This window comes from Pongo abelii, chromosome 1, assembly GCF_028885655.2.
Source record: "Pongo abelii isolate AG06213 chromosome 1, NHGRI_mPonAbe1-v2.0_pri, whole genome shotgun sequence".
NCBI classification, from domain to species: Eukaryota; Metazoa; Chordata; class Mammalia; order Primates; family Hominidae; genus Pongo; species Pongo abelii.
The window spans coordinates 120,163,293-120,182,930 of NC_071985.2; the positions used below are offsets into that span (position 1 = coordinate 120,163,293).

General features: G+C 38.0%; 1 protein-coding gene across 17 annotated transcripts in view; it reads left to right on the forward strand.

The window, feature by feature from the left end:
- The window catches only part of ST7L (suppression of tumorigenicity 7 like), a 95,488-nt gene that overhangs the window by 53,318 nt on the left and 22,532 nt on the right, over window positions 1-19,638 (forward strand). For 11 of the 17 annotated variants that reach the window (XM_063718108.1, XM_063718133.1, XM_054529309.2 and 8 more), the window contains 2 exons: window positions 11,241-11,391; window positions 16,515-16,607. The exons of 1 other annotated variant lie outside the window; for it this stretch is intronic. In XM_063718108.1, coding sequence (XP_063574178.1) covers window positions 11,241-11,391; window positions 16,515-16,607 — 244 coding nt within the window. The remainder of the gene's footprint in view (window positions 1-11,240; window positions 11,392-16,514; window positions 16,608-19,638) is intronic. 5 more of the 17 variants (XM_002810423.6, XM_063718098.1, XM_024247806.3 and 2 more) reach the window with 4 other exon arrangements.

Genomic DNA, 19,638 nt, shown 5'->3' on the forward strand with positions numbered 1-19,638 from the left:
AAAGCCTTGAACAGATACTACAAAAGAAAATATTGGAATGTCCAATAACACATAAAGAGATGTTCATATGAAGGTAAAATGAAGCAAGCAAAAAAAGAAAAGATGTTCAACATCATTAGTTATCAGAGAAATGCAATATAAAATCATGAAGTAATACTTTCACATCTATCAGAATGACTAAAATTTAAAAGACTGATAAAATGTCAGTAAGAATGTGGAAGTCAGAACTTTCATACACTGTTGCTAAGATTACAGAATGGTACAGCCACTTTGGAAAACTGGAAATTTCTGATACAATTAAATATATCCTTTAACCTGTGATCCAGCAATCCTACTCCAAGGTATATACCCCAGAGAAATGAAATCATATGTCCACAAGAAGAGTTGAACATGAATATCATAGCAGTTCTATTTATAATAGCCCCAAACTAGAAACAATCCCAATGTCCTTCAATAGGTAAATAGATAAGTAAGTTACAATACAGTGGTATTCAGCAATAAAAAGACCTACTGATACAAGCAAAACATGAATGAAATGAAAAATATGACATATAAACAAGTACTTACTGAACGATTCCATTTATGTGACGTTCAAGAAAAGGCAAAAAGTGATCTGTGGTGGTAGAAATGAAAACACTGTTTGCCTCAGGTGGTCAGGTGAGACATTCATTAACTAGAAAGGAGAACTTCCTGGAGTGAAAGAAGATATGTCTTGATGGCCAGGCGCAGTGGCTCATGCCTGTAATCCCAACACTTTGGGAGGCTGAGGCGGGCGGATCATGAGGTCAGGAGTTCGAGACCAGCCTGGCCAGCATGGCGAAACCCCATCTCCACTAAAAATACAAAAAATTAGCTGGACATGGTGGCACACACCTGTAGTCCCAGCTACTTGGGAGGCTGAGGCAGGAGAATCACTTGAATCCAGGAGGTGGGGTTGCAGTGAGCCTATATCACACCACTGCACTCTAGCCTAGATGACGGAGCAAGACTCTGTCTCAAAAAAAAAAAAAAAAAAAGAAAAAGAAATAAAATATGTCTTGATTTGGGCATTGCTTGTCTACATTTGTCAAAAGTCATCAAGCCACATATTTAGGATCTATGTATTTAAAATTATACCTCAATAAACAAAAAAATTTGATTTAGCATGGAAAGCATTGTAAAAGTATCATGCCTTCTGATGAAATTAGATAACGTATGTGAAGTGCTTAACACAGTGTCTGAGTGTCAGGCTATTATTGATTATCATGGTGGTTGTCACTTTATTTCTGTACCTTTTTTTTTTTTTTCTTGAGACAGGGTTTTGTTCTGTCATCCAGGCTGGAGTGCAGTGGCATGATCATGACTCACTGCAGCCTGAGCCTGGTGGGCTCAAGTGATCCTCCCACCTAAGCCTTCCTAGTAGCTGGGACTACAGGTGCATGCCACTCAGCTAATTTTTGTATTTTTTGCAGAGATGGGGTTTTGCCATTTGTCCAGGCTGGTCTCGAACTCCTGGGCTCAAGCAGTCCGCCCACCTTGGCCTCCCAAAGTGCTGGGATTACAGGCATGAGCCACTGTGCCTGTCCCATCTTCTTTGAGTTGTTCAGTGTTTGTTTCTTTGTGGATGTTATTTTAGTGTTTGTAACCTTAGAATGTATAAGGTTTGGGGGATTCCTTTGTTGAGATGAGGTAATGGTGAAGATATTGAAAACAGTTAGGAATTAACTAATTTGAATTAGCTAATAACGTAATAATAGTTAGGTAATAACTAATTTGAATTAGTTACAATACCCTGAAAACAGTTTGTGTCTTACAGAAGAAGCCCTTAGGGCAAGAGTAAAGTAGAGCAGTAAGAAACAAAACAATAACAAAAGTGTGTTTAGTAAATCCCTATAACTGGAGTACGTATTTAGGAATATGCTATCTGTAGCATTTAAAAGTTACTATTTTGGCTGGGGGCGGTGGCTTATGCCTGCAATCCCAGCACTTTGGGAGGCCGAGATGGGTGGATCATCTGAGGTTAGGCGTTTGAGACCAGCCTGTCCGACATGGTGAAACCCTGTCTCTACTGAAAAAAAAAAAAAAAAAAAAAAATTAGCCGGACATGGTGGTGTGCGCCTGTAATCCCAGCTACTTGGGAGGCTGAGGCAGGAGAATCGCTTGAACCTGGGCGGCAGAGGTTGCAGTGAGCCGAGATTGCGCCATTGCACTCCAGCCTGGGCAACAAGAGCAAAGCTCCATCTCAAATAATAATAATAATAATAATAAATAAAAATTACTATTTCTTATTTTACAATAAAACTGTTTTAGTGTTGTGCTGCCAAGAAAGTAGACTATACCTGGAAATCTTAAAGTGCAGAGGAAGTTTTAAAAATAAATTGATCCATAGAAAGTAAAATCTGTTCTGGTTGATCAGAAATGGAAGCCCGTAGAATGTTACAAGTCTCATCCACCCTAGAAGATAGTAGCTCTTTATTTTTTATTTTTTATTTTTTATTTTTTGAGATGGAGTTTTGCTCTTGTTGCCCAGGCTGGAGTGCAATGGCACAGTCTTGGCTCACTGCAACCTCCGCCTCCTGGGTTCAAGCGATTCTCCTGCCTCAGCCTCCCAAGTAGCTGGGATTATAGGCGCCCGCCACCACACCTGGCCAATTTTTGTATTTTTAGTAGAGACAGGGTTTCACCATGTTGGCCAGGCTGGTCTTGAACTCCTGACCTCAGGTGATCCACCCGCCTTGGCCTCCCAAAGTGCTGAGCCACTGCGCCCAGCTGATAGTAGCTCTTTAGCAGCAGACTTGCATTTCATTGGCTAAACTACTTATATCATAGCACCGGCATATATAAAAGATAAAAGGGAAACAGGTGCTCAGTTGACATTCCGAGTCGCATAGCAGGAGTAAAGAGAGCAAAGGAGAAGTGTTGAAGTCTGTGATCCAAACTTAGAGCACAATGAAACCTTTGCCTTTCCCTTATGTTGTACTGTGGCCTAAGTAGAAGAGTTGAGATATGAAATGCTTATATCTTGAGGTGTGACTCTGTAGGATGATGTGGAAAGGAGTTTTCTTGTAGCAAATGCCCTCTCCAGCCTCCTTTCCTTTTCCCTTCAGTATAAGTCACTTTACTTTGCTCCTGAAACTGTTAGGTAGTATTATGTTTTCTTTCAGTTTATTCACATAGCAGTTCTGTTTTCTATCTGGGAACTGTCTTTAGTCTCCCCCAATACATACCAATGTGGACTCTGCATTCGCCCTGCCTGTCCAATCTCATAGAATGTGCACTGAGAAAACTAATTGCAGAGATAAATTGGTTCTTTGTGTGCATGACTGATCAAGAGCAAAGTACCTTAATTTCAGATGCCTTCAGAGAGATTTTTCTTTAACCTCTGCTTTTAAGAGGAAGATTATAAAGCATTATCATTACTTCAGGTCAGAATTATATTGCTTTTGGTCAAAAGCTGTTGTAAGATTTACAAAGTAATAGAAAAAAGTAATCTAAAGATAAATTATAAAGATCAAAGCAGTTCAAAATTAAAGTAAATTTGAGTGTAAGCATACATAGGGCTTTAGAGTCATAAAAGAAACCACTAGACCATACATCATTATGTCTTTTTAACCATAGCTTCCAAAGGAGCCTTAATAATTATATTTTTAGTGAAAAGCAACAGGCTAAACTCTCTTGTTTTACTCATTTGAATGTATTGTTCATAGTTGAATGCTACTTAAAATTGTCCCAAGCAGTTTCTCATTACAGACACAATAGGCTGAGTCAGAGGTAATATGGAAGGTCCGATAGCACATATTGGGTCCTAGCTTTGGTTTGTGTCATCAGCTATGTTTTATTTGCTGATAATTTCCAAATCTGTGTCTTTTATCTCTGGCTTCTTTCTTCGTCTGTAGACTTAGCATTTCCATCTAGTTGTGGAAATCACATGATAAGTACCTCATACACTTTAATGTGTCTCAAACAGAATTTTTAAAATTTGTTAAGTCCTTTCTTCAAACTGCCAAACTGCCTCTCGTTTATTTCTATATTTTGATTTATGGCTTCATTATCCTCTTCATTAACCCTTACCTCTGCCATTTCCAAATTACCAACTCATATTATAACCTTTGAGATGTTTTTCAGATCTAGCCATCTATCTCATCCCCACTGTCACTGACCCTTGTTTGCCTTCATTACCTGTACTTTAAAAAATATTATTATTATAACAAAAGTAATAGGTACTTTTTAAAAATTCAGACTCTTCAGACATTTACAAAGTGGAAATCTCCTGTTCTCTCCCTCCCAATTCTACTTCTCTGAAGTAACCACCTGTTACTGTTTGGTGTATATATTGGCCCACATTTTCTACGCATTTCTAAACATACAGAGATAGATATAGAAAGAATCTCAAATACTTTACCATATCTTGTGTGGACTATTAAAACAGATTTCTCACTCATCTTTCTGCCATCAGCCCTTCTCCATTCCAGCTATTGCCAGAGTTATCTACCTGAATAGCAAGTCTTAAAAGACCTCTGCTTGTTCCCGATTGCCTACAGGATAAGGACCAACCTCTTAGTATTACACCTATAAAAGCCCTTCATATTCTGGGCCAGTATCTGTCTCCAGCCTTACTCTTTGCCAGTTCTGCTTTGCTCATTATGTCCATTGTCACTGTTCCCTGGATTGGTCATGCCTCATCATACCTCACTGCCATTGTCTTCTCTACCTGGCACATTTCTACTCATTCTTTAAGACCCTGCTCATCTGTTGTCTCCTTTATAAGGAGTTTTTTCTAGTTTTCCCAAGAAGAGATAACGGCTTTCTCTTCTCTCTTCCTTCAGTATCTCAATCATATCTTTTTTTTTTAAATTGGTCTGTTTATATGTTTCTCCCATAGTTCCCTCTGAACAAAAGCAGGGCACTTGTCTTACTTATCATTTAATGTCCAACACTCTTCCTAGCCTATATAGACAATCAGTAAACACTGGGAAACAGACCTGTATGTCTGTAGTTTGGAACTGCATTGCTTTAAAAGTCTATCTGAGTTAAAGAAAGTAGACTGGGCACAGTGGCTCACACCTGTAATCCCAGCACTTCAAGAGGCCAAGGTGAGAGGATCACTTGAGCCCAGGAGTTAGAAACCAGCCTGGGCAACACAGTGAAACCCTATCTCTACAAAAAAAATTAAAAAGTTAGCCAAATATGGTGGTGTGCGCCTATAGTCCCAGCTACTAAGGAGGCTGAGGCAGGAGGATTGCTTGAGCCCAGAAGGTCAAGGCTGCAGTGAGCTATGATCATACCACTGCACTCCAGCCTGAGTGACAGAATGAGTCCCTGTCTCGAAAAAAAAAGTGAAGTTTTAGAACCATCATTTCTTGAAATTTTTAAGCCAGTTTGCATAACTATTTTTATAAGTTTTGCTTAATACCATTTTTTACCTTTTAAAGATGACAGTGTGATTTTACCATGACCGTATTTACTATATTATGAAATAACTCAGCTTTAAATATGATATCATACAACAATTAAAAATGTTAGATTGGCCGGGCAGCTCACGCCTGTAATCCCAGCACTTTGGGAGGCCGAGGCAGACGGATCACCTGAGGTCAGGAGTTTGAGATCAGCCTGACCAACATGGTGAAACCCCATCTCTACTAAAAATACAAAATTAGCCAGGTGTGGTGGTGCATGCCTGTAATCCCAGCTACTCGGGAGGCTGAGGCAGGAGAATCGCTTGAACCCGGGAGGGAGAGGTTGCAGTGAGCCGAGATCACGCCATTGCACTCCAGTCTGGACAACAAAAGCAAAATTCCATCTCCAAAAAAAAAAAGTTAGATCTGTATAGAGACAGGAAGGGAGGCACAAAATGTATTATGCATAGAAAAAGAAATCCAGACAAACATAAATCAGATTATTGTCTTTTTTTTTTTTTTTTTTTTTGAGGCAGGGAGCTCAAACTTCTGAGGTCCAGCTGTCCTCCTTCCTTAGCCTCCTGAATAGCTGGGACTACAGGCATGTACCACCATGCCCTGTCTTTAGTTTCTTTATTTTTTTATTCTCCAAACATATTATTTTCTACTACTTAGCTCTGTTATGTTTCCATTTCTGTACACTGAGCATATACTTTACTAAACAGAAAAAAAAAGACTGAAAAAAAATCATCGGTCAGTTTTTAATCTTTTATATTCTTCTTAGAAAATTAAAGTCTGGGTAGCAGAGTTTTTTGTTTTTGTATTTGGTTTTAGTTTTCCCAGAGAGTTAAAATATATCTTTGGTAAAAACTAGAATATAAATATGAATTTGAAGACATTTCAGCTGTATTTATCAGATTAACTCAGTTAATAAGTTTTTTTTTTTTTTTTTTTTGAGATGTAGTTTTGCTCTTGTCACCCAGGCTGGAGTGCAATGGCATGATCTCGGCTTACTGCAACCCCCGCCTTCCAGGTTCAAGCAATTCTCCTGCCTCAGCCTCCCAAGTAGCCAGGCACCCACCACCATGCCTGGCTAATTTTTTGTGTCTTTAGTAGAGATGGGGTTTTACCACGTTGGCCAGGCTGGTCTCGAACTCCTGACCTCAGGTGATCTGCCCGTCTCAGCCTCCCAAAGTGCTGGGATTACAGGTGTGAGCCACCGCGCCTGGCCAATAAGTATTTTAATACTTGCTTTTAGTGTAATATGCTAGGCATGGTAGTAGAATTTTATGGATATGGTTTTTATAGTGTAATAAGTTACAGCCTATGCTGGGTAGTGGAAATTCCTGAGTAGCAGTTTGTGAAGGAGATAAAATAAATAATCTTATAATTTATATACATTTTCCTTAAATTGAAATTTTTCTCTTATATTTTGGGGATCAACTTTATTTTACTGTCTAATCAGGAATTGAAAATTGCTTTTTTGTTTTTGTTTTTTTGGTTTTTGGGTTTTTTTGAGACAGAGTCTCGCTCTGTCGTCCAGGCTGGAGTGCAGTGGTGCAATCTCGGCTCACTGCAAACTCTGCCTCCCGGGCTCACGCCATTCTCCTGCCTCAGCCTCCCGAATAGCTGGGACTACAGGCGCCCGCCACCACGCCCAGCTAATTTTTTGTATTTTTAGTAAAGACAGGGTTTCACCGTGTTAGCCAAGACGGTCTGGATCTCCTAACCTCGTGATCCGCACGCCTCGGCCTCCCAAAGTGATGGGATTACAGGCGTGAGCCACTGCGCCTGGCCCTAAAAATTGCTTTGTTTTAAAGTCAAATTGGAAAGGATATTTGTTGGTGGGTAGGACCACCAATAATAATAAATAACAAATAATTATTTTTAATAAAAAATAAGCTAGCATAAGGAAGTTTTTTTTTTTTTCTTTTTGAAACAGAGTCTTGCTCTGTTGCCCAGGCTGGAGTGCAGTGGCATGATCTCGGCTCACTGCAACTGCCACCTCCCGGCTTCAAGCAGTTATCTGCCTCAGCCTCCGGAGTAGCTGGGATTACAGGCGCCCGTCACCACGCTGGCTAATTTTTGTATAGTTAGTAGAGGCGGGGTTTCACCATCTTGGCCAGGCTGGTCTTGAACTCCTGACCTCGTGATCTACCTGCCTTGGCATCTCAAAGTACTGGGATTACAGGTGTAAGCCACTTCGCCCAACCAAGGAAGATTTTTAAAATGATTAAATAGAAAATATTTTTAATATAAAATCTTGAAGTATAATTTCTTAATAAGTATGCCATGTGTGTTTACCACCTGAATTATCACTCAGATTATTAAACAGTAAAAATTTAGGTATATAGTTGCTGTTTAAAAAAGTATTTTTTTTTTGCCGGGCGTGGTGGCTCATGCCTGTAATCCCAGCACTTTGGGAGGCCTAGGCTGGTGGATCACGAGGTCAGGAGTTCAAGACCAGCCTGGCCAACATAGTGAAACCCCGTTTCTACTAAAAATACAAAAATTAGCCTGGCATCATGGTGCATGCCTGTAGTCCCAGCTACTCGGGAGACTGAGGCAGGAGAATCACTGGAACCTGGGAGGCGGAGGTTGTGGTGAGCCAAGATTGAGCCACTGCACTCCAGCCTGGACAACAGAGCAAGACACCGTCTCAAAAATAAATAAAAGTATTTTTTGACACATCAAATTGATATTTTTTGTAATATAAGTTTTACTTAATAATTGTTAACTGAATATCTTTGCTTACATTTGCTAAATGGTTACGAATATACTAAATACTTAACATGTTGGGGTTTAAGGCTTCGGAGTTCTAAAATTCACTGAAAATGATTTGGGATATTTTGTCTCTTGTCTGTGAAATAAAACAGAATTTTAATAGAAAGAACCTGGTTTAAGTATTATGCAGTTTTCTTCTGAAAACTCAGTATTCTTTTTTATGACAATTCCACTGTGATTGCCACATTTTCTTTGCTTCCTACTGAAGAAGCTCTTAGTGCGCTTGCAAAGAACATAAGGAGTCATGTCAGAGGTCAGCTATTTGAGTCCATTTTCCCACAGCCGCCTGGTGCGAGTGATCTTGTACTGTGTTTTAAAAAAATGGGCAAGGATTAGAGGGGATTAGAAAGAATATTACCCTCCTGAATATAGGCCCAAAGCACTAAGGGGAGAGAACCCAACCAGGCATCAAACGGGCTTTGCTTGACCAGGACACAACCTCTGCTGCATTCCTTTAAGAAACTGAATGGGAAATGTTAAGTCCCCAAACTGGATTAGTAAATAATCTCATAGTTTGTGACATCTGCTAAAATAAATTGATGAGCAGACTACATTCTTACACTTTGAGAACAGAGCCAAAGACATCAAGAGTAAGAATAATTAAAGATGGGCATTAAACTTAGTAATTGTTGGAAAGGTACATTTCATAAATCGAAAAATTATTTTAGATATAATATGAGGAGTACATGTATATTGATTAAATAAATTAAGGCTTACGTTTTGAAACCACTACAGCTTTTTGTTTTTAAGAGTCTTCCTAGAGTCTTATTGCTTGTAGCAGTTTTACAAAGTGTTTCACAAATTCAGCTCTTTAATTTATGTTGTCCAGTTAGTTTGTATAACAACCTGAGGAACTAGAATTTGAAATCTGAGAATGAATCTTTTGGAATGTTTCTCTTTTTATATTTTATAAGAGAAGTTAACATAATTTGTATCTTATGACACATAATTTGATATCAAATTGTTTGGAACCAAAGAGGTAATTTCAAACCTATTCTAGAAGGGCAAGTGCATTCTGGTCTCAGTCTTTGGAGATAGTATTTAGCTAACTAAATAAGTTTTTAAAGGTTTTAAGTTGACTAATAGTAAAGATGCTGTACAAATAGTTAACTTTGTATCTTTCTACATATAACAAGTACATTTGATTGGAATAGTAACTGTGATTACACTGCTTTTGTTATAAATGATAATATTAGTACAAGTATTTTCATTAGGAGTTTAAGATAAAATTTAGGTTCATATCTGAAGAAGAACTGAGAGGAAACTATAACTTCTTTAACAGGCACATTAAATGCATCCTGCAGTATGCTCTCTTGGTTCAGTGCCTTTATTCAAGATGGCCCTGTGCTTTGTTTATGTCCTCCTGCTGTTCTCACTCCCCAGTCCACTCATCCACATTCTACCTATCTGTAAATATCAGGTCAAATCCCATCAAGTGGTTTATTTCTAGCCTCTAAATCATAATACTTCCTAAACATAGAGTTATCATATGACTCAGCAATTCCACTCCATGGTCCTTACTCAAGAGAAACAAAAACATATGTTCACTCTGAAACTTATACACAAGTGTTTATAACAACATTATTCATAATAGCCAAAAGCTAAAAACAACCAAATATCTGTCAGTTGATGAATGGATAAACAGAACATATATACCATACATACAATGCAGTATTATTCAGCCATAAGAAGAAATGAGGCACAAGTACCACGCATGCTACATACTGGTTGAACCTTGAAAACATTATGCTAAGTGAAAGAAACCAGTCACAAAATGATTCCATTTGTATGAAATATCCAGAATAGGCAAATCTGTAGAGATATAAGATAGGTTAGTAGTTGCTTAAGGGGGTTGGGGGAGTAGGGGAGAAGTGAGTTGTAACTAAAGGGTACGGGATTTTCTTTTGAAGTGATGAAAATGTTCTAAAATTGACTTTGGCAATAGTTGCACATCTCTCTGAATATATTAAAAATCCTCGAATTGTATACTTTAATGGATGAATTCTAAGGTATGTGAATTATATCTCAATAAAGGCTGTTATTTAAAAACTAAATTAAATACCTCTATCTGTATTCCTATATATTGCACTTTTTTTTTCTTTTCTTTGTGTGTTTCTTTTTTTTTTTTTTTTGAGACAGAGTCTCGCTCTGTCACCAGGCTGGAGTGCATTGGCGCAATCTCGGCTCACTGCAACCTCCACCTCCTGGGTTCAAGTGATTCTCCTGCCTCAGCCTCCTGAGTAGCTGGCACTACAGGCATGCACCACCAGGCCCAGCTAATTTTTGTATTTTTAGTAGAGATGGGGTTTCACCATGTTGGTCAGGATGATCTCGATCTCCTGACCTCACGATTTCGGCCTCCCAGAGTGTCGGGATTACAGGTGTGAGCCACCGCACTCGGCCTTGTACATTGTTTATACCTCTAATAAAGTACTCACCATAGTCTTGTTATAATTATTCACTTAAGAAATCTGTCTTTTCCATTGCATTATGTAGCTCCAGAGAACAGGCAAAGCATTCTTTGGTATTCCCTAGCAACCACAGTGCTTTGAACTTAGTAAATATGAATTTAATTGAACTTTTCCACAATTAAGTTATTTCACCTATAAAATGTAAATAAGAGAAAAAAGAATTGCACAAATATTGTTCCAAAATTGGATTTCATAATTTTTATATTTAATTCTTCCTTTCAGTAGGAAATGGCTTAATTAAAAATTTAAAATAAATAAATTTAAAAAATAAAAAAATGTGTAATTTTTACATTTAACTCCTTTGTGGAAAAATAAATATTTACTCCCACATCTTCTCAGCTCGAGTTTCCATTTTGTATTTAGCCAGGCCACACATATGCCATTTATCACCTTATTTTTACCTATAGAAATATTCTGGTTTTCATAATTTGCGTATATAAGCATTTTATACACGTTATCAGTATCTTCATGTCATTTCAGTTAGTTTTTTAAAAATCAGTTTGACTTTCTAACACTTTGAATCTACATTTTTGTGGGTGTTTGAATTTAACACAATTTAATTTTTCTTTTTTCTGTTGTGTGTATACGTGTGTGTGTGTTACTCTTTCAGTATTTATTAGAGATGAAAAGTTTAATTTTACCTCCAGAACACATTCTGAAACGGGGTGATAGTGAAGCAATTGCCTATGCTTTCTTTCATCTTCAGCACTGGAAACGAATAGAAGGTGCTCTTAATCTGTTACAGTGTACATGGGAAGGCAGTAAGTATTCTTTTCCAAAAATAACACTAATCTCTCTAACTATTCATTGAATTCACAGGCAGTCTTTTTAAATGAGATTGTCGGGTTTCCATAAGGATTTGTTGTTCAGATTGGTTTCAGACAGAAATTAGTGATGAGATATTTGGTTTATTGGTAGAAATGCATAATGTTATATTGATCCCACAAAAGCAGAGTGAGAAACTCTTATGGTATTCTGCCATATGTTAATTTAAGTTACATATTTGTAAGGAAAGAAAATGAAAACTTGGCCCTTTGACTTACAACTTTTTTTGTTTTTTTTTTGAGATGGAGTCTCACTCTATCCCCCAGGCTGGAGTGCAGTGGCGCAATCTCTGCTCACCACAAGCTCCACCTCCCGGGTTCACACCATTCTCCTGCCTCAGCCTCCCAAGTAGCTGGGACTACAGGCGCCAGCCACCATGCCCGGCTAATTTTTTGTATATTTAGTAGAGACGGGGTTTCATCGTGTTAGCCAGGATGGTCTCGATCTCCTGACCTCGTGATCCGCCCGCCTCGGCCTCCCAAAGTGCTGGGATTACAGGCGTGAGCCACTGCACCTGGCCTGACTTACAACTTTTTTAATGTGGTTGAGCCATTCTAATATTTTAAAAATTGGTCTCTTTTTGTTTTGTTTTGTTTTCAGATGTACACAATATGAAACTATTTTCTTCATAACTAATATCAACCTATTCTTCATTGTAAAATATATACAACATAAAATTTAGTTTTAACTATTTTAAGTATATAGTTCAGTGGCATTATGTACATTCATAGTGTTGTACAAACATCACCATCATCCATCTACAGAACTTTTTCATTATCCCAAACTAAAATTCTATACCCATTAAATAATAACTACCCAGTCTTGCCTCCCTCTAGCCCTTGGCAGCCACCATTCTACTTTGTCTCTATGAGTTTGACTACTCTAGGTACCTCATGTAAGTGGAATTATGTAATTTTTGTTCTGTTTTGTCTGGCCTTTTTCACTTAGTATAATATCTTCGAATTTCATTTATATTGGTAATATGCATCAGAATTTCATTTTTAAGCCTTCATTGTATGTATATACCACATTTTTTTTATCCATTCATCTGTTAATGAACAGATACCCATTTAACTTGGGTTGTTTTTACCTTTTGGCTGTTGTGAATAATGCTGCTACAAATATTGGTGTACAAATATCTATTTGAGTTCCTGCTTTCAGTTCTTTTGGGTATATGCCCAGAAATGGAATTGCTGGATCATAAAATTCTCTGTTTAATTTTTTAAGGAAGCTCAGTAATGTTTTTTTCCATAGCAGCTGCACCATTTTACATTCCCACCAGCAAGGCACAAAAGTTCCAATTTCTTCACATCCTTGCCAACACTTGTTATTTTTCTGGGATTTTTCTTTGTTTAAATAATAGCCATCCTAATGGATGTGAAGTGGAATCTCATTGTGGTGGTGTTTTGCATTTCCCTGATGATTAGTGATGTTGAACATCTTTTCATGTGTTTATTGGCCATTTATATATCTTCTTTGGAGAATAAATTGGACTGTTTTAAACTAACTACCCAATCTCTTAATTGTTGCTTCTTATAACCACCAAGAAAGTAAAGAAGCTTAATTAAAACATTTTACCAATAGGATTCACATAATTCTTTTGAAAAGTACACCACAGCTATCAGTAAAAATTCAGAAATAAATTCAATGCTTATTCACTAAAATTGGTTAACCCCCCTCAGTTCCCAAACTACTCTGAGGCACCTTGGATATTGCAGCAATTCACAAGAGTGCTGTAGAACATTTTTAATTTTCAACGGAAACACAATACAATATTCAAGGCTAGGTACGGTGGCTCATGCCTGTAATTTCAGCACTTTGGGAGGCTGAGGCCTCCCAAAAGGTCAAGGCTTTACTGAGCCGAGATGGCACTACTATATTCCAGCTTGGGTGATAGAGTGAGACCTTGTCTCAAAAATAGTAATAATAATATTCAACGTCTGTCAGATATCACTTAAACTATTAGCTCCAGACAGTTCACAGTTTCAACATTAGATCATTCTCCATTCCTTTCAATATCATTATATCTTTGCAAAGCTGGAGTTTTGTTAGTTGCTGTGATTAAAAGAAGTACCACACAAAAATCAATGTGATATAGGAAATGAGAATGGTAGTGTCCAATGTGATTCCAAGTTTTGAGAAGTTGTACAATGTCTAATGGGCTCATACCTATATCTCATTAGTAAGAAATTATGGTCATTTAAAAATGAAATAAGAAAATTGATTTATTGATTCTTTTCTTTAAATTTATGTGCATTTTTTCCCAAATTGCTGCTAAATTATCAGAACATAAATTTTTAAAGTTGTTTGGACTCACTATTAACAAGTGAAATTATCTTGAACCAATTTTGGAAACTCTGCATTAACCATTTACTAAAGGCCAGACACTGTGGCTTGACAATGACAATATAAATAAAATTGATGAGCCAAGTGTTGTGACTCATACATGTAGTTCCAGCCACTAGGGAGGCTGAGGCGGGAGGATCGCTTGAGGCCAGAAATTTGAGACCAACCTGGGCAACACAGCAAGACTCTCTCTAATATATATATGTGTGTGTGTGTGTGTGTGTGTGTGTGTGAGTGGGTGTGTGTGTGTTTAAAGAAAAGATTAATAAAACTGGGATTATGTGCTTGAGAAACTGAATGTTTTTGAGTAATTCAACTTATTTCTGCTTTTTCTCTAGTAGTCCATAAGCTCCTCAAAAGCAGATATTCTATCTCATTCATTTTGTGCATGTCTTCACTGCCTGACATTCTACTTGGCAAATAGGTTTACAATAAGTGTATGATTTTATTTTCTTTTATTACTTTTTATGTAGTGATGAGGTCTTGCTATGTTGCCCAGGCTGGTCTTGAACTCCTGGCCTCAGGCAATCCTTCCACCTTGGCATCCCAAAAAAGCTGAGATTACAGGCATGAGCCATCATGCCCAACCACCTATGATTTATACTGTATTTCATGAATCATGATCAATGACTTATTAGTGTTATCACTAATTTACTTTATGACTTTGGACAAATAACTACTTCTTATTGTGGTAAAATAAAGTCTAGGCTGGGCATGGTGGTTCACGCCTGTAATCCCAGAACTTTTGGAGGCTGAGGCGGGCGGATCACCTGAGGTCGGGAGTTTGAAACCAGCCTGACCAACATGGAGAAACCCCATCTCTCCTAAAAATACAAAATTAGCCTGGCGTGGTGGCGCATGCCTGTAATCCCAGCTACTTGGGAGGCTGAGGCAAGAGAATCACTTGAACCTGGGAGGTGGAGGTTGTGGTGAGCCGAGATTGCACCATTGTACTCCAGCCTGGGCAACAAGAGCAAAACTCTGTCTCAATAAATAAATAAATAAATAAATAAATAAATTCTAAATTGTGACAAAAGTTTATAGAGCCAAACACGAAAGGAAAAACAAAAACCTTATCGCAATTTTGATGACTACAGCAGGCCCTTAAATAATGTTGTTTCATTCAACATTATTTCATTATAATGTTGATGAGGGGGAAAAAAAAACAGATTTCCAGCCAGGGCCATTGTCTTTGTGAAGTTTGCAGGATATTCCCATGCCTTTGTGGGTTTCCCCTTACATCCCAAAGATGTGTACATTAGGTTAATTGGTGTATCTAAATTGTCTCAGTATGAGTGAGTGTGGGGATGTGTGTGAGTGGTATACTGGAATGGTGTCCTGTCCAGGGTGGGTTCCTGCCTTGCACCCTGGGCTGCCATGATAGGCTCTGGCCATGTTTGACCCTGAACTGAAATAATTGGGTAAATAATGATCTTGTTTTTATGAATCTTTCTTAAACGTATGTATAGCTCACATTTATTTCAATGTTTAATATAAGAAGTGTTTTGGGTCTTTATTTAGAAGTTTGGTGATGTTTTGTGACCAAGGAACTTAACTCTTGTTTATATCAGTTAGCCTATGGTAAAATTGGTTTTATTGATATGACATTTCATTTAAAGTCACAGTTTCCAAGAACCTATTGACAACGTTAAAGATTTATGTACTTAGCTAATGGAATAGATCAATAAAGATTTCTTCTTTAATAAATCTACAGGAGTTGGTGATAATCTAGATCGGGGTGGACAAACTTTTCCTGCAAGGGGCTAAATAGTAAATATTTTAGATTTTGTGGGCCGTACAGTCTTTTTCACAGCTACTTGATTCTTGAAACATGAAAACAGCCTTGGCCAATATGTAAATGAATGGCATAACTATGTTCCAATAAAGTTTTATTTATAAAATCATAGTGGGCTAGACCTGGCCAAAGGGCCATACTTTGGTGACCCCTGATCTAGATTAAGATCTGCTCATAGGCCGGGCACGGTGGCTCACACCTGTAATCCCAGCATTTTGGGAGGCCGAGGTGGGTGGATCACAAGGTCAGGAGATCGAGACCATCCTGGCTAACACGGTGAAACCCCACCTCTACTAAAAATACAAAAAACTAGCCAGGTGTGGTGGCAGGCACCTGTAGTCCCAGCTACTCGGGAGGCTGAGGCAGGAGAATGGCGTGAACCCAGGAGGCAGAGCTTGTAGTGAGCCGAGATCATGCCACTGCGCTCCAGCCTGGGCAACAGAGCAAGACTCCGTGTCAAAAAAAAAAAAAAGATCTGCTCATAGAAAGCTTTGGTGAAACTCACATGTGAAGTTAGGAGCCATTGAAAACTATTTTAGGTTGCCAATAGTAATGGCCACAACAGTTATATACATCCCAGTTATATGAAGATTTCTCTAAGGAGCAGAATTATCAATTCTGCTTTGGAATTATCAGTTGTGTTTGTAATGAGAAGACTGAAGCAAAGAAGGACCCAGCCAGTCTCATCTATCACTCCTTATAGTTTTACTCCAGCCAGACTAGACCATTCACTATTATCTAAATAAATCTTATCCTTCCCTTTATTTATTCTTTTGCTTACTTTGTTTCTTGTATCTAAATGTCTCACTAAAAAAGAAAATAAAATAGTATGTGAAATTTCTATATAAATTTGTCTCCAAATATAGGATGGTAAATGAGACAGAATTGAGTATCAACACATGCTTTTTTTTCCCTCAGCTTTTAGAATGATTCCATACCCATTAGAGAAAGGACATCTATTTTACCCTTATCCCAGCTGCACAGAGATGGCTGATAGAGAGCTATTACCTAGTAAGTAAATATTTTAGTTTTCTTAAACTTAAAAGTAGTAAGTTTAGATTGTTTGTCATAGTATTCTCCATTTTAAAAGTGCCTTTGGTTTAAATTCAGGACACTGTTTAAATACTATTTTAGCCACTTCTGGGATGTAGTTGTATAATTCAATTTATTTCCTAATAATTATTGACAAAACCCTGTGCTAGATGCAACAAAGGACACCAAAATTAAAGATATTAACAAGAACTGTCATCTTATAAACATTTAGAAAAGAAATAATGCCAATCCTTCACAAACTCAGAAAATAAATGAGGAAGGAATACTCCTCAAATCATTTGATGAGAGCAGTATTTTCCTGATACCAAACCAAAGATATGATATAAAAATACTATAAAACAACAGCCCTTATGAATATAGACACAAACATCTTCAACAAAATATTAGGAAACTGAATCCAGCAACATATAGAAAGGCTTATATACCATGACCAAGTGGGATTTACCTCACAAATGCAAGTTTGGTTTAACATCTGAAAATGTAATGTACCATAGTTAATAGAATAAAGCACAATAGATGCAGAAAAAGCATTTGACAAAATCTGGCTCTCATTCAAGATAAAAAGAAAAAATCTTAATAAACTACAAATTGAAGGGGACTTCCTCAACCTGATTTAAAAAAAATCCCTGAAAAACCCACAATTAACATTATACTTAATGGTGAAAGACTGAATGCTTTCCCCCTAAGATCGGGAATAAGACAAGGATATCTGTTGTCACCACTTCTATTTAATATTGTACTAGAGGTTCTAGCTGGTGTTACCAGGCAAGAAAAAGCAATAAGAGGCACTCATTATTGGCAAGGAGGAAGTAAAACTCTCTTTATTCAAAGATGACATGATCTTCTATGTAGGAAATCCTAAGAAATCCATAAAAATACTCTTAGAACTAATAAATGAGTTCAACAGGGTTGTAGAATATAAAATCAATATACTAAAATTAATTATATATCTATATACTAGTAATGAACAATCTGAAAATTGAATTTAGAAAACAATAGCAATCATAGTAGCAACAAAAACTACTTAGGAATAAATTTAACGAAAGAAATTCAAGACGTGTACACTAAAATATTGCCGAGAGAAATTAAAGAAAAACTAAATAAATGGAGAGACATTCCATGTTGATGGATTGGAAGACCCAATTTTATTTACATATTTATTTATTTGAGACCAATTCTCACTCTCGCCCAGGCTGGAGTGCAGTAGCGCGATCTCAGCTCACTACAACCTCCACCTCCTGGGTTCAGGCGATTCTTGTGCCTCAGCCTCCCGAGTAGCTGAGATTACAGGTGCGTGCCACCATGCCCGGCTAATTTTTGTATTTTTGGTAGAAACAGGGTTTCGCCATGTTGCCCAGGCTGGTTGCAAACTCCTGGGGTCAAGCAGTGCACCTGCCTCAGCCTCCTAAAGTGCTGGGCCTACAGGCGTGAACCACCATGGCTGGCCCCAATATTATTTAGATGACGATTCTCTCCAAATTGATCTATAGATTCAATACAATTGCTATCAAAATCCCAGGAGGGATTTTGCACACACACACACACACACACACACACACACAAAGTTAACAAGCTTATTCTAAAATGTATATGGAAAGGCAAAGGACCCAAACAATCTTTATGAAGAAGAACGAATTGAAAAAGAGCAGTCAAAGAACTAGAAGGAGAACCAGAAATATGTAGGATTATGATTGCTGATAGTGTTTCAGTCTAGTTCCTGCCTTTAGGAAGCCAGACTTCTCAAAAGAACAGTCTACACTTTGTGTCTCAGCTGCCTTATCATCTCTTCTTTTCTCCATAAACTAGTAAATTTCTGTTTAACTTCTCTTTTTATGATTTATCTGAGAAGCAACCATGCCGAAGGCTATAAACACTAGGACCATGTTTTCTTATGTGATATAAACCTGTGCTACAGTTTTTACAATACTGAGCCATTAAAACTGAAGTCTAGGAAGGAAAGTTGCAGGTTTACAACTATCAAACTTAATTAGTTGATAAGTTTAAACTGATAAATGAAAATTTAGGAGAGATTATGGCAAATTGAGTATGCTGGTGTTTTTCTCCTAGTGTTTTTTATTTTCCTTTATCTGCTAAGTGATCTCTTCCTACTCTGAATTCTCAAAGTGCTTTGTGTACTTCTTAATCTCCCCTTTTAGATTGTAAACTCCTTGAAGGCCAGGATTCTCTTCTTTTTTTGTTTTTTGAGATGGAGTTTCCTTCCTTGTTGCCCTGGCTGGAGTGCGATGGTCTGATCTCGGCTCACTGCAACCTCTGCTTCTCAGGTTCAAGTGATTCTCCTGCCTCAACCTCCAGAGTAGCTGGGATTACAGGTGCCCACCATCACGCCCAGCTAATTTTTTTTGTATTTTTAGTACAGACAGGGTTTCACCATGGTGGCCAGGCTGGTCTCGAACCCCTGGCCTCAAGTGAGTCACCTGCCTTGGCCTCCCAAAGTGCTAGGATTACAAGTGTGAGCCACTACACCTGGCCATTGTTCCTGTATCTCTTATAATGGTTACCATAAAAATTGGTATTCAATAAATATTGGTTGAATTAATCAAATTCATTAATTTATTCTTATAAACATGGCTGGCACATTGTAAGTACTTAACTAAAATGCTAAATATTAGTGCCTTCTCCCTTTCACCCTATTCTGAACTCCTAGGCTGCTAACTAGGTTGATAAAAAGATGATGGACAGGCCAGGAACAATGGCTCGCGTTTGTAATCCGAGCACTTTGGGAGGCTGAAGCAAGCAGATCACCTGAGGTCAGGAGTCCAAGACCAGCCTGGCCAACATGGAGAAACCCCATTTCTACTAAAACTACAAAAAAATTAGCCCAGCATGGTGGCGCGTGCCAGTAATCTCAGCTACTCGGAAGGCTGAGGCAGGAGAATCGCTTGAACCTGGGTGGCGGAGGTCGCAGTGAGCCGAGATTGCACCACTGCACTCCAGCCTGGGCAACAGAGTGAGACTCTGTCTCAAAAAA